The 16156-nt window shown below is 40.6% G+C and overlaps 1 protein-coding gene across 1 annotated transcript; it reads right to left on the bottom strand.

Annotated features, from left to right (window-relative positions):
• Positions 1 to 6468: 6468 nt before the first annotated feature.
• Positions 6469 to 16084, bottom strand: slc22a13a (solute carrier family 22 member 13a). The gene is made up of 10 exons (XM_084912521.1): positions 12960 to 16084; positions 12775 to 12878; positions 12466 to 12620; positions 10271 to 10439; positions 10066 to 10186; positions 9650 to 9744; positions 9333 to 9547; positions 8365 to 8473; positions 8063 to 8269; positions 6469 to 7981 (listed from the first exon to the last, which is right to left on the bottom strand). Exons 1-10 carry the CDS (start codon positions 13332 to 13334, stop codon positions 7912 to 7914), a joined length of 1620 nt encoding a protein of 539 aa, XP_084768647.1. The 5' UTR covers positions 13335 to 16084; the 3' UTR covers positions 6469 to 7911.
• Between the last annotated feature and the right edge of the window lie 72 nt (positions 16085 to 16156).

Raw genomic sequence — 16156 nt, 5'->3', positions numbered from 1 at the left:
AGACCTAAGTTTCTCTCAAACCAGCAGTTTGAACCGCAAGAGTCAGACCTTTCTGCTTAAATCTATCCAGAACACTGAAGCTGATATGCTTTTTCTCCTTTACTTCTTATATGTGTTTAGGGCCTAATGTGCATTTTCTAGTTTTATTTTAGGAAATCTAATTCTCATTGTGTCTGTAATGAGAATTTAGTGCAGTGTGATCAAGGGAATGAATCCCAAAGTGCATCTTTAAAGGGAATAATGTATAACATGTATCACAATTACTTTGTGTGTGTTATAGGAGACACTGTACTAGCTGCAAAAGACTGAGAACACAGTAAAACAGTGAAGGAAAGCAAAAATTATAAAGTAAATAAAGGCTTAAGCATTCGCTGGGTGCTGGTCTTTGATCTGGGGAAGCTCTGCTCTTTCTCCTCACTCCTGTAAAAAAGCTGACCCAAAAAAGCAGAGAAAGAGTAATGCTCTGGTTCAGAATGTGATTTTGAAGAGGTGTTGTTGGGTAATGTAATAAAGAGCGTTTGCTTGTAATCAGGAATGATCATACAGTTTATAACGTATGTGTGAACACTGAAGAGGTCAGTGAATAAAACTGTAACTAAGGTGAAACTAAAGGATTGTCATTAAATTTAATGAAATCCAGACACTTCCTTTCCATCCAGCCTTATGTTAGAAGGGGCACTTGGGCCAGTAAAGTATCATTACTAAAAGTATTTTTATGAATATGGGTTATAGTTGTGCTAGAATTTTTTTTTTTAATTCAGTAAAAGGACTAGATGTTACAATCCCTGATAATCCATTGCTTTAAATGGAAAAAATCTTGAGAGATGGCTGTTATGAGGAAGGGCAGCCCAGAAACTTTACCAGCGGCACACATCGTGGTGTGCCTCAACCTTCGGTCTTTTACCCAAGCTAATCTGCCATTTTTCCTATATAATATTTGCATAATGAGTGACACTAGCACCACTGACTAACAGTGCCCCCATAATCATTAATATACAAATTGTCATGACCACTGATCAGTGACCAGGAGTACCATTTACAGAGAGACCTGGAGAATGGCTGCAATCACAGCATTGTAGGATGATGAAAGATGTGCCCTTAGGCCCCCTCCTTGATTCAGAAATGGTCTTTCCCTTTTGACATAAATGGCTTCCTTGACTCCCCACTCAAACCAGTAGGTGTAAATAGACTGCAGAGTCCTGGCCTGATGAGGTAGCTCTTCTGTGTTGTGCCATCCGCTTAGCCAGAGGTTGTTTGGTTTCCCCGATGTATAAATCCTGGCAATCCTCCTGGCACTTAACAGCGTACACTATATTACTCTTTTTGTGGGTGGACCAACTTTTGAAGCAGCACATTTTGGGGTTTGAAAGCCACAGAGACCTGGTGTTTAGAGAAAATGCGTCTCAGCTATTCTGATACTCCTGACACAAGGGATCACTAGAGGTTTTTGCTTAGGCAGCAGTTGTCCTCTCTCCTGGATCACTTGGAGCATTCTCTATGAGCTTTCCCAGCTTTGACAAATGCCCAGCTGGGATAACCACATTTACTCAGGGTCTTATTGATATGATGTTTTTTGGCTTTGCTGGCCGCTGTGTCTGTGGGGATGGTGTTCGCTCTGTGTTGTAGCATCCTGATGACACCCAGTTTATGCTCCAGTGGATGATGAGAGTCAGACCTTAAATACTGATCCGTATGCATCGGTACACATCAACTTTAAATGTCCCCCATTACTGATGGGGTAGCCCAGGGGTCAGCAACCTTTAAGACCCAAAGAGCCATTTGGACCCGGTTTCCACGCAAAAGAAAACACTGGGAGCCGCAAATACTTTTGGACATCTAAAATGAAGATAACACTGTATATATTGTTTTTTACCTTTATGCTTTGTGTGAACAACTAAGGTGTGTTGCTTATGAAATCCATGAAGTGCTACAGAGAAAATTACATTTTATTTATGTAATTAACACATTTTGAACTCTTAAAGAAATATAACAAAAGGAAAGACACCCAGCTGAAAGTAAAAACCACCATCACTTCATGCGGAGACCCCTTCGGCGCCAGCTGCGGTCGCAAGGCTCGAGCTGAACAAAACACCCTGATAACGACTGTGTTTAGGCTGTTCCCCCCATTCCATGCAAGGCCACCTGGGTTGGCTGGAAGACTGTTTACTTAGCCTGGCGGGGCGAAGGTCACTGTCTCAGCTGAGCTCTGGACACGCACACACATACACACATACACTGATATGCACACACTGATCCCCCCTCCCTTTCCAAACGCCTTCGATGCTTGTGCCCTACCGGGGAAGATGGCAGTCGACTGGACCAGCGCAGATATGCTGCAGGACTGGATGCGCTGTCTACACCGGCTCTCTCTTACCCTTTACCCGCCCCTGTTGCTTGTCTTGTGTTTCTATGGTCTATTGATAGTCCTGTGCTTTTTGTGCTGAGGTGTGTTTTCTGTTATCAAACTGTTCTCCCACTAGGAGCTCAGTCTGAGTGGAGTTTTTTTTCTCCTCCTCTTACCTCATGTTATGTATTTTCGTTGTTTTTTTCCTATCAGCCTACCTTTCTGACATGTCTCCCCAATGTGATGTTTGTGTAAAGTTGGTCAGAAGGTTCCTTTGTAAGTGCGCATGCGCCATTAGCGTGCTGCCTGCTGTAACCCTAATTTCCTTCGGGATTAATAAAGTATTCTGATTCTGAACTAAAATGATCCATGTAGCAAACAAAAACTGTTGTGAGCCACCACCCTTATATCACCTTTGGGCTTTTGGAGCCTTGACCTGACTTTTAAAAAAATAATTGGAAAAAAAGCACTATGCTGCTAAAAGATGAAAAATTCTGCCTAAATATGTATTTTACCAGGTTAATGTGTGTGGCGGGGCGTGGTCTGCAGCACCTCTGCAGGGGAGGCGAACGCACCTGAGCGGCACACGCAATCACGCCTCGCCACCTTAACGTCTGTGCTATCTATGCTGTTGTTGGTATATGTCGGGCTGTGAGCTGAAAAGCTACAGCCGGCTGTATGCGTACAACAACCTTGTGTGAAAAGTGGTCAATAAAGATATGCTGAAAAGCGTGTTCATGAAAACATCGTCGGGTCTGCCTTAATATGTTTACAATGGGACTTCTGCTCCTGAACCTCTGCACACAGCGTCTGCAAATCAGGGCTGTACTTTCATCTTTACTCAGGACTGTAAGCTGTCGTCTGTGAGGCGTGAGCGGTGTTTGTTTTTAACATAGTTCATGGTGGAGAACAGCTGCTGACAATGTGGATCCGAAGATCCATAACTGGCCTACCTGGGGTTGAAAGTCTCGATAAATGCACTGCGTTTCGGCGGGTACACCGGCTTCCGCGAGTGTGACGCTTATTTTGAGCGATGAACAAAATAATAAAATATAATTTTATTTTTATATTTCAATGTCACAATAATCTTCCAATTTAGAACTACAAGTTAAAAAAAATAACTAACATAAATAAAATACACTTCAGCTAAATATTTCTAATTTATTTTCCCAAACCACGCGGAGCCGCACTATAAGGACTAAAGAGCCGCGTGCGGCTCCGGAGCCACAGGTTGCCGACCCCTGGGGTAGCCTGTCATTTTTCATATCCTCCCTGGTGAACTTGATGCGTTTGTCCACTGATTATTTACTTGTGGCCCATCCTGAGATTTGATTTTCACCCAAATGTCAAGTTCAAGTTCAAATTGTATTCGCCCCATGCAGTGTCAGGTTGCCCTGCAGTGGAATGAACCTGCCTCCCGACCTTAAACACACAACACAGACATCACATGGGGATACAAGTCAGAGAATGGTTGCATTACAGAAAAAACACTGAAATGTACACTACAATGGGAAAGTACAAGAGGAAAAAAAGAGACCTCTACGCATGCTGGGCTCCTGGGAGGACAGCATGAGAACAGGAAACAAAAAAACTCCTCTGCACAGAAAGCACATAAATGTCCACAGTACAACATTACAGAGCACGTGACCAGCAACAGGGTTGAGTAGGGGATAAGGAGTAATCCCAGGCAACACAGCAGCCATCCTGCCACTGCGCCGTATCTCCAGCGCGGGCCCAGACCCGCCTCGTGTTCCCAGGAGGCAACAAGCATCGAAGGCATTGGAAGGGGAGGGGGGATGTGTGAGGGCTTATCAGTGTAAGTGTATGTGTGTGCGTGTCCATAGTTCAGCTGAGACAGTGTCCTCCGCCCTATCAGGCTAAGTAAACAGTCTACCAGCCAACCCAGGTGGCCTTGCATGGAATGGGAATAACAGTCAACACACAGTCGTTATCAGGGAGTTTTTGTTCGGCTCCAGCCTTGAGCCCACAGCTGGCGCCGAAGGGGGCGTCCGCATTATGATGTTGATGTTGTTGATTTTTCTTTTATGCGAGCAGCTCATGAGAATTTCAAAGCTGTTCTTTAACACTCCGACACTGGTCTCTCAATCTCCCGTTGGAGAACCGCGAGCTTCTCCATGATGTTATCAAACTTGCGTTCCGTGGTCTTGTCATTCTTGTGCTCAGAGAGCCGATTCTGAGAACTCACGACTGCAGTGAGCTGCTCCACCATGTAATCCAATATACGTTCAGAGGTGTTATTCTGAGTATTCACTGCAGCCGTAAGCTCCTCCAAGCTCTTAACCATGCTGCACTCAGTGAGCCTGTTCTGAGAAGTCGCGCCTCGTCCCATCGTTTCAATCCCAGCAGGCAGCCTTTGGGGGGTTTGAACAGCCGGTTCCGCTTTCTTAATTCTCCGATAAGCCAGGGCCAAGCCAGCTCCGATCAGCAAGAACCCTGTTATCATGGTTCCAAATAGGTAGATATCTTCAGCGTCCTCGATCGACAGTCCCGCCAGGCACACGATCCTCCATTTCTGCCACCCGTCCATCGTATATCCGGCAGGGAAAGTCCCTCCAGGGCACTCGGGCTCTCCCGAGCCCAGACTTCTCTTTGAGAAAAGGGTGTCAATAACATTCAGAGACCAGTTGATCAAATCCATAATTCTCTTTTAGGTTTTAGAGAACAGACTGTGAGAGAGTGTTCCAAGGAAAGTAATACACACGAGACAAGACAAGGACACAGAGGCTAAGCAGGGAAGATAAGGGGAAGGAGGAGAGGAGAAAAGTGCGACTGCCTTCGCCGAGAGCCAAACGAATACCTGAAACTTGGTGTTCCAAGGTAGGATAACAGAGCCCTCTTTCCCACTTTTTCCATGTAAGTGTTGGCCACAATGGATGAAACTGGGAAACCCATGGCACACCCATCTTTCTGTCTGTAGTACTCACCCTTGTATGTGAAATATGTGGAATGAACACAGTTCCAAGAGCAAACAAACTTGGTCAGTGCTGAGAGTGGTCCTGTTGCTGAGGTTGGGGTCATCCTGTAATCTCTTACGAACTACCGGCCTAGTCTATCCCAACCCCACCCTGTGACCACCTGGACCACTTTGAACTTAAAATGCTGGTGAGCCAGATACCACCGCGTGATCCCAGCGTTGGCATCCATGCGGTTGAGCCATTGCAGCAAGGCATGATCCGAAAAGAGGATGAAAGGGCAAGAGGTAATAACAAAGATAGTTGACTGACAGTGGATGGCCAGGCCTTCCTTCTCTACAGTGCTGTACCTGCCCCCCGGCTCTGACAGGTTTCATGCTGATGTGCACCACTGGAACAAAACGCCCCCCAGCCCTGTGTTTGGGGCATCAGTCTGAAGAATAAAAAAAGAGGGATAAGTTAGGCATCTGGGTTACCCACAGAGACCCTCCTTCCCCTGCGCAAACGCCACCTGGCACTACTTCGTCCACTGGGGCACCCTTCCAGGTGAGGTCGGTTAAGGGGCCGGTCAGCTCCACAAAGCCTTTATGGTGAAATAATGTTCGTTCCACTTCAGGATTATGGCTCCAACAGTGCAAATTCTTCTGTAACCTATGCCATCAGTATATTTTGCAGCAATAAGGTTGCAAATATCTTGAGGGACCTTATTGGTTTTACGCATCAAGAGACATCTTGGTAATGAGACACCTTTTTATATCAGTTGGGACTGAACCAGCTGATATAAATGTGCACTAAGTGGCAGGGTTACTTTCTAATTTCTAATAGATTTCAGCTGGTGTCATGCCTTTTCCCATCTCCCTTTCTTTGTGTGTTCAATACTTTTTTCCCGTGTGATTTCTCATTATTAAACATAACTTAGTTTATGGATATCTGTGGTTTGATTTCTTTACTTGTGTGGATTGGATGGGTCTTACCAACATCTGGTGAGAATGTCATGTCAATGGCACCTTAAGAAATATGTTTACTTAAAAAAATTGTGGCATGTTCAATACTTATTTTACCCACTGTATCTTTTGATAACAGCTTGCACCAATGACCCAATCACTCTTCATTACTATTCAGAATTAACCTCAAACATCACTCTGAAAAGTTTGAATGAATATACATTTATTTGTATATCTCTTTGTCTCTTTATTTAATCAACTTGTTACTATTCAACATAAAAGCATTTGAGAATGAAATAAACAATTCAGTCTAAAGTAGAAGATATAAAGTTATTGCTTAATTGCTTATTCAATTAATAATTAAGTAAAAACATAGGACATCTGAACAAACCACAAAGCTTCTAAAACAATGTCCTTTGGACAGGTGAGACCAAAGTGGAGATGTTTGACTGTAATGCTCAGCACCATGTTTTGTGAAAATCAAACACAGCATATCAGCACTGTGACGGAGTTACACCGTCCCGGGCCGCAGACAGCTGATCTGGGCGCATACACGCACCACCACCATTAGTTTCTACAATTACCGTGGCTGCGCGTCTTTTCGTTCGACCGGGCAGATAAACAAAAAGGGGTGAGAGGTATACTTTGAGCAGCGCAGAGGGTGGCCAACATATTTTCCCACTTACCTTTAATAAAGCCGGTCGCGGAGACTCGCTGTGATCGCCGATTATACGGGGGTTATGCAAAGCCGATGGTATGGTGTTCCGGGGTTTAAATAATGGGTTCGCGCGCGCTTGAAAGGTCACGTGAACTGCATTATTTTTTGGTTTGTTTGTTGTTATTGTGAAACACTGTAGGCTGCCTGGAATTGACCATAAATGTCTGTATATACATATATGTATTGTAGGAATACAGCTGGAAATAAGCTGAGGGGGAAAGATTGTTTGGTAAAAGAAATAATAAAAAGATGACTATTACGCCTAGTGGGAGGGGCTATGGGGTATAAAAGAAGGCGGTCAGGGCCTACCTGGCTTCTTTTTCCCAGTGAGATGTTACAGAGAGGGTAACATGCAGACTGTGTTTTGTATATAGATGTTTGTTTTGTGTTGACTTAAGTTAGTTTCCTATTTTCTTTGTAAATAATCTTTTGTGCACCTGGGAGGCCGGCAGAATAAATTTTCCACACTGAATGCTTTCTGACTACGCCTGCATTTGTTCGGGAGAAGTTTAGGAGAGGACCCCGCGACAAGCACAAATACCTCATACCAGTTTTCAGCCATGTTGGTGGAGGGGTGATGATTTGGGCTTGATTTGCAAATTTGTAGGAACTTGCCTTGAGTCTCTTCTATACTAAAATATTCTAGAGTCAAATGTGAGGCCGTCTGTCTGACAGCAAAACCTTGTCTAAAGTTGGGTCTCACAATCAAGTCAAAGTTTAAACTTGAACTTGACAGAAATGCTGTTCTGGCCTATGAAGCAATGATGTTAAGAAGAGTGGGCATACATAATAAAACCATACAGAAAATGATTACTTCAAGTTATTGCTGCTAAGGTATATGAGAAAAACAGTAACACTATCAAGAGAGACTAAAACTTTACCCTTTTAAAATCAAGTTTTCAATCAAGTGTTTGCCAGCTTGTGTGTTTGTTGTGTGCTGCAACAAAACAGGAAGCAACTGGAATATTCAGATTACAGCTTAGTTGATTTGCTTTGTGGAGGTAAGTTTGATCCACTTTGGTTCCTCTCCATAGTCTTCGTCCTGCAGGGAAAAGGAAAACAGAGAGGTTAAAACTATAGAAATTGTTCGACGATTTTGCCGCCTCGCTTGCAGCTTAATTACCCATTGGCTTCAGCTTCATTGGTTGAGTCTGGAAGCTCTTTTCTTCTGGTCTCAGGAAGCAAGAAGGCAAGAGCTCCACTGATGAGTGTAAGGCTGCTGTAGACTATGATTGGTATGGACCAGTGGTAGACGGCCAACATGTTGACTGGTGGAGATATCAGACCACCAGTTCGATACACAATGGAGCCCAAACCAGAAGCTGTTTGTCTGAAACAAGAATGTATATTTTAAGGACTAGAGAGTTTGAGAGCCACACTAACATTATGGCTGCAATGACATGGAGAGAGAGAGACTCAGCTCACCGAAAAGATGTTGGAAACAGTTCCTGAACATACACATTGCATACGGAGCCTGCCCAGTTAGTGAGAAAACGTCCACAGGTTGCTAACGCAGTAACAGCAACAGCATAACCTGAAACAGACTGACAGATTAAGTTTACTGCTTTCAGAAGAAGCTAATTCATATTTCCTTCATCATTCACATAATAATTTTAGAGAAATTTAAGAACCCACAGGTCTGTCTGTAAATCAGCAAAAAGGGTCCAGGCCCATTTCTTGGAATCTGTGACTTAGAAATTCACTTGTCCCCCATCTCTTTCACAGTTTTGTAACTGTATTGGGTTTCCACAGCTGTAAGTTTGTACTCAATGATCTTCCAAAGATTTCAGGATGGAGCTCATGATAGCTGCTTCATTATTTCCATTTTATCAGGTCTGTGTGTTGCTGCAGGAGTTTCACCCCCCTCAGCAGATTTTAGTTTAGGCTTTACTACAGAGACCCACTTATGGTTTAACAGATGACTTTTGTTACTTGCAAAATTACACCTGTATTTTGTCATGACGGTTAGAAGCCCTTTAGTGTTTAGTATCGTGAGATGACTGAATGGCACTGCCATCTAAAAACAGACAATATCAGAGGAAAACAAATAAACAAATACATATAGCTTGGACCATGTATTGATGGGCCAGCATTATTAGCTATGAGCCAATTTATAGATATCAGCATTTATAACAGCCAGTGAGTGAAAATTAAACAAGTAAAGAAGAGACACAAGAAACACCCTTCTGCCATGTTGTGGTTTAGAGGTATTTGCGGGGAATATTGACATTTCATAGACTGTCCACCAGAGAGCAACCTGCAACTTCCTTTTTGGCAACACAGGTGCTTTGTAAGCAACTAACACAACAACCAGCTGATCTGAGCAGAGTCGGGACAGACCAAACAAACCAACAAAACAACAGTCCTGAGTGAATACATCTGAGGAGCTCTACCTTGAGGAACCGCTAGCATTAAGAGACACAACAATCCTCCAATTAGAAGTGTTGCCATGAGAGATGGTTTTCTTCCCACTGCTTCCAGCAGCCAGATGCTCAGAATATGAGCTGGTATTTCAGACAGGCCAAATATTGCCTGAGTCACGAAAATGTTCAAGCCAAGTTTTCCCACACTGAATGAAAGGCAGACGTAGGCAACATTCAGCGAGAACCTGGGGAAAGACAGAGATGGATTTCAAATACAAATTGCACAACTTGATCTTACACTTAAAGGCTCAGTAGAGCAGATAGGTGTATTGTAAAATACAACTTACCATGCCAATGTTATGGTAAAGAAATATTTCCTAAGCACAGCTGATTGGATAAGAGTTTTTATGCCTCCCTTTTTCTCAGGGTCTTTCACAATAATCTGTAATGCACAGGGGTGAGCACAACATCATGCTAACATTGCTCATGTTAGCAATCATTTAATCCTACAGCCTTACAAATGTAAGTCTGACTTACTGCATCACAGTCCATTAAATTATTATCCTTCTAATGCAACTTTGGCCTCAGAAGTTGACATGGTGTCCTTGTGGTTCTAGTAGGCTTACTTTATTAGAGTCCATCATTACCCATCATTTGCTCATTATACTGCTAATATTTTATTACATAGCAGCTTTTATTATTGCTGCATGTAATATTCCTTTCAAGCCTGGATACAAAGGGAAGTGAATGTTGTGAAGGGTACCTGGTCCAGCAGATAGTTTGGAACTGTGCGCTTGTTGATGGCTGCAGCTTTTTTGATTAGCTGTTTAGCCTCCATTGTCCTTCCAGTGCCCAGCAACCACCTGGCTGACTCCGGGATAAACCTGTCCAAAACAGGCCAGTGGCACTTAATAAATTCAAATGTACCAGTCATAAGGGCTGGCATAATAGAGAGAGTTAATGCACACCATATGTAAATAGCAACCAATGCAAGTGGAGCTGCCGTGATCAGCTGAGCCAGTCTCCAGTTTCGTACAAAGTAGATCATTCCAGCGAGGAGGCACTGTCCAACTGCACCACATAGCTGAGTCACACATGCCCCCCATGAACGATTGGACACCCCGATCCATTCAGTGGCTATAACATTTTTTTATTTTATTTTTTTTAAAAAAGGTCAAAAGACAATGTTGACAGGAATTACAGAGCCCTGAGTGTAGACAAAAGGTAAAATGCTGTCAAATAATGTTTTAAAAAATCATTAATTGAAAAAATAATGAATTACAAATTATTACCAGTACTATAGAACTCAAGTCAGAAAACAACTTTCAAACCGATAAAAAGGGACCATATAAGAAACATACACTGATTGTGTAAGCCTTAAAATCATTTGCTTGATGTTTAAATGCTATAGATAATAGACGACACTACTCCATCCGAAGGTTAAGGGCTATACTAAAACTTTGATATTTTATGCTGATGTTAGCATTGGTGAGATGGAAATCTACTGCAGTTGTCATGGTACTTGGTCTTTGACCCTGTTTTTGAGTTTTCTTATAGATGTATTTATTTCTTTAAAAGTATAAGATAATTAGGTTGTAATTCCTACCTATGTTATTTTCCAATGCCTCTCAGTTTGTTATTTATAGTTCTGTTCTTGTTTGCCCTTTGTTTTGCTATCCTTCCTGTCTGGTCTGTCTGGTTTCTATGTGTTCCGTCTCCATAGCTGGCTGTGTTCCCTGTAATGTGTAGTTATACAATTGTAGCCTTATGTTCCTTATGTTTTCTCTCTTCCTTTGCCTTTGTCTCCCCAGTCTGTCATGTCTGTTCATCTCCAGTCCTAATGTCAAGTTCACGTCTTAGTCTGAATCTAGCTGTGTGTCTAGGTCTCACTTCCTGTTTTATTATGATAGTCTCCCATCTCATGTGTGTTATACTCAGTTTTGCTTCCCCTGTCTCGTCAGTCAGATTTTGTTCAGCTGTGTTACCCAGGCGTGTCCAATCTGCATATATATATATATATATATATATATATATATACATATATATACATATATATAAAAGTAAAAGTAAAAGTAAGTCATGTAATGTTGTATTGGAAAAAAATGTTTTAAAGGGCTAAAAAAAGTACTTATCAAGATTCAAGATTTACCTATTGTCATTTAGCACTACCTCAAAGATGCAATGCAGAACAAAATTACGTTGCAAGCTCACATAAAGATGTATAAAAAACATCAGTACAGTTTAAAAAGAGGGAAGTCTAATATATTAATAAATATAAAGTCAGTGATACATTTTTTTAAACAATAAAAACCATTAAATTATTGCACAAGAGAAATGTTGACTGCACTTATGTTCCCCAATGACTAATATATTACTTGAAAGTTTGGAGATGATCAAATGGAAGCTGAAGCTTTTTCCTAATGTGTATGACCCTGACCTTTGACCTATGACCTTGAAGCATTACATACTAAAATGGTGTATTTTATTATCTTCATCAGTTATATAGAGCCAATTCACAACAATAGTCACTTCAAGGTGCTGTATCATTAGGAGAAGAACTGACTGAAACATATGGTTTCTACAGGCTGTAAAAACTTGAGATTTTAATACATATTCCTGCAGTATGGGATTTTTGTAAACTGGCATCATTGTGACGTTGTTGGGTGCTATATTGAAAAAATAAAAAGAGTGGTGTACAACTCTCTCTATGCCCTTTCATATCATCTATTACTCAATATGGTTTATTTTATTTTCTTTCAAGGTCAACTTTCACCGTGCGCAGTAACAATGAAGACCTCCCCAAAATTAATCAGAAGTCAGCAAATTTTCTGTTTCAATTTTTAGCGAGGAAAAATGTTTTTTATCTGTTATCGTATACTACTTTTATAATACGCACCGATAACAACGTTTAATTTAGACATATTTAAGACAATTACAAATGCAAATTGCTTCCAAACCTGGTGCTTTGCAACCAGGGAGCTTCTCAACTACCTGTTATGACATAACCTTTTCATACTGAATATAAGTATTATAAATATTTTTTTTCTTAAACATGTATTGCTATCAAACAACAGCTAAGATATAAGTCTGTGAGTTTCAATATAAATTCAGACTTATATACCTGTTTGACACAAAGTACGATAAGAAAGGGATAATACTTTACCCAGGATAACGCCATTAAGTCGATATCCCCCATAGCAAACTCCCGCCATGAACTGGGATGCCAGATAAAAGTAGAAGTTAGGAGATAATCCAGTTGTGACAGTAAATATCACCATTACAACAGCTGGGATTTGACATGCTCTTTTTCGACCAAACCTGGAACAGATAAGATCCCTTAAGTCACTTTGTCTCCTCTGGACAAATTAAATATTTAGTTGATGTTTCACATTAAGTGACAAAAATATAACAAATGCACCAAAATAAAAAAAATAAAAAAATCCAAATGTTAACACTACAAGTATTTACTTACGACTCTGCAAAAGGTCCAAATAAGAGACAGCCAACAAGGATGCCAGCCATTAGGACAGTTTGTGCTGTCTCCAACAAACTAGCCCAGTCACAGACTAGATCAAACTGGGGAGAAAAATAACCCATATTACTGACATTCATTCATAAAAGTTCACATTATTTACATTAAAAAAGACCAAGACCTACATCAGTGACTATGGTGGCTTCATACAGCATGTTCCCATACACCCATCCACTCTGGCACCTTGTAGTCTCATTGAGCCCATACTCCCTGATGGCACCGATGTCCCAGTCCACTGGGACGAACATCCAACATCTGCTGAAGGTCCCATCGTCTTCCCGAGGCACGGTCAGGTTAAGCTGCTCCTCTGTGGTCAGGTTAGGAGCAGCATTGAGTATCCAGTCTGTGTTGCAGCGTCTGTCTGGATCTGACTGGATAAAAAGTACACTGGCAAAGTGGAAAGGCAGAATAACATTAGGGAAGCTGAGAGCAAAAAGGGTGATCTTCTGAAATAACCCAAACTCCCCGATACTCCGCAGAATCTCCCCGAAATCAGCCATTTTCAGGGCGCCTTCTTTCACTTTAGAGATGCTGGCCGACAACGACCTTTAAACAGTGCCTATTAATGTTTAAACCCCGGATCATGTATTTCAGGAAGGATGAGACAGCATTTCACCAGACATTTCATTTTATAGAGAAAACTCCTCTCACTGATCGAGATGATAGTTTAACCTGACATGAGCCTTTTGTTCATTTCACTTTGTTTAATTAGTTTCCTCTGAGTGTGGTCACCAAAAACCTTCAGCAATTACAAGAGCTTTGGCAATGTTTCAATAACAGACCCAATCCCGACGCCTTAATTCAGTTTAATTTGCTATTTCCAACAATCCAATTCAATTCCATTCAAATTTATTTATATAGAGCCAATTCACAACAATAGTCACTTCAAGGTGCTGTATGTTGTAGGGAAAGACCCTGCGAGTTAGAAACATAAGTGACAGTGCAGTATATAACTTACAGTAAGACACCTTGTAGACAGCTTAATAGATCATCCGCTAAGTTTTATAATATTCCTTCTTATAAAATCTGACCCAGTGCTCTTACATAACAAAACAAGCAGATGTGTTATGTAAGGTGGAGATGCTGTAAAAGTTATTGTACACTCGATAATAAAATGGTCTTATCATGCCGTGGTCTGCAGAAACATTCAAAAGATCACATTGAACAATAAAAGTTTCTATATGCTTCCCTTTCTTCTTTTTAAAATGCATTTTTTGTCTTTTTCAGTCTCATCTCCATCTCTTTTGGCTGTCCTTCCTTTTAATTTGATGTAGAAAACAACGGAAGAAGCTAAAGATACAGAAACAGATCCAGTCTAAACATGGGTCAAGGTATACCAAGGCACACAACACAGACGTAAAAGATAAAAGACCAGTCATATAGATAACAGATCAATGCATGCATGACTACAGTATATATATGTGACTGTCTGGTTTTTATTGAGGGATACATACACGTACGGTAAATCAAAAACCTGCCATTTTTATGTGAACCTGTAAAAAATCAATCTTTTTAAATCTAAAACTATTTAAAAAGTTATGACATGTACAAAAAGGAGGACCTTGCAGTGTTGTTGGCAATTAAATGCAAACATATTTAGGGGCACTAATCTATACAACAGATCACACTTCCTTTGAAGTGCTGTTTGAGGAACACACAGATGGATCAGTTCAAATAAATCAAACTTCAGCCATTGTTCCAAACCCTGGGAAGAATCTAGGACACACTTCCTTTATAGAAAGGATAACGCTGGCTGTTAGCTAGCTCTTCCACAGGAAAAAAAATATGCATCTAACTGCACATTTAAAACACAGAGATAACTGCTGAATATAAAACTCAGCAGACTACATCAGTCCACATGTAAATGTGTAACTTCCATGGTAAATATAGCAGTGACAGCCCATTCAAAGTATTATTGGCTTGTTTACCACCTGATAAGAAGCTGTCAAAGGGCTCCTGGAGGTAACAACTCACATTTCTAAAACTGAAAATATTTTCAGTAGGAAAACTCATTAAATGCAGACATTGTTGATGATTTTTAAAGGAACATTTGTTCTACACTTGCTTTGGGTATCACACTTTTGCATAAAGAAATGAACGGATAAAGAAAAGTTGGGATAACACCTACTGAACACATTTATCTGTCTTTGACTGGCATCCCTCTGAGCCACTTATCTACCAACACTCATTTTTTACTATTAGGAAATGGACAGGACAGCAGCACACTGGTACTGATTGTAGTTTCTCTGGGTAATGTATGATGTTTATTCGTTTCTTCACGAGACCAGTTTCTAGAAACACCTGCAGTCAGGAAACAATTACTCAAAGAATCATTTATGAAACTCTTAAGTGTTCAAATTTTTCTAGTTCCAAGTTAGAAACGACAAAAACACCTAAAAACAAAAACAACAACAAAACAGCATTTTAACGAGTTTGGGTTTTTTTTGTTTTCAGTCATACTCCTGTGACAAATATGTAATGATAATAATAATAATCATTATTATCACTAATGGTCTCTTTATATGATTAAAACATGGGAATCAGAAAAACACACTAAATTCATTGTTTTGTTATTAATTTTTTTTTAATGTGGATCACCTAATAATTACTTTCTACATATATTTTTTTAATTTAGCAGTGTTTAATATTTTTGTTTCATTTCTATTTATCGTGTCTAAAGGTTTTGAACTGTGACAAGCTGCTGCATGAAGGAAATGCACCAAAGAGATAATAAAATATGAAAACGACAGAACACCTGCTGAAGGTCCCATCCTCACATCGAGCTGCTCCTCTGTGGTCAGGTTACGACCCGCACTCAGGATCCAGTCTGTGCTGCAGTGACTCTGGATCTGAAAACTACAATACAAAACTTCATGTAACCAAAAAGAGTAAGCGTTTGAAAGAAACCAGCTTTCACATTTAAAAAATTGAAGAAAACAAAACAAAAAGCTGGAAAGAAAATTTCATTTTACTTGAAAAAAATAAAAATAAAAAAAATAAATAAAAAATGCTGGGAGCTTTTCCAATCAGAATTAGGTGTCTGATGGCACGATTGTGCCAATCTCATTTTGCTTTTCCAAGACATGCTCTATACATCTCTATAGGCTCTTGTTCATGTGTTTATCTGTTTATTTAATCATTCCTATTAGTGTTGTTTCAGTCATTACATTATATGAAACATAGTATAACATGGCAATGTCTAAGTTGGTGTGTGAAACAGGGGTGTAGGAACTCATCCCCTCCCCCCACTCATTGTTAACAGTTCTATTTTGGTGGGTGTGAGTGTATGAAAACCCAGTGCTACTAAAAGACAGGACACTTT

This window comes from Perissodus microlepis, chromosome 18 (genome assembly GCF_051167445.1).
Source record: "Perissodus microlepis isolate ML-2025 ecotype Zambia chromosome 18, ASM5116744v1, whole genome shotgun sequence".
NCBI lineage: Eukaryota > Metazoa > Chordata > Actinopteri > Cichliformes > Cichlidae > Perissodus > Perissodus microlepis.
The sequence above is the reverse complement of the archived record's forward strand: the minus strand, read 5'-3'. Positions and strand labels throughout refer to the sequence as shown.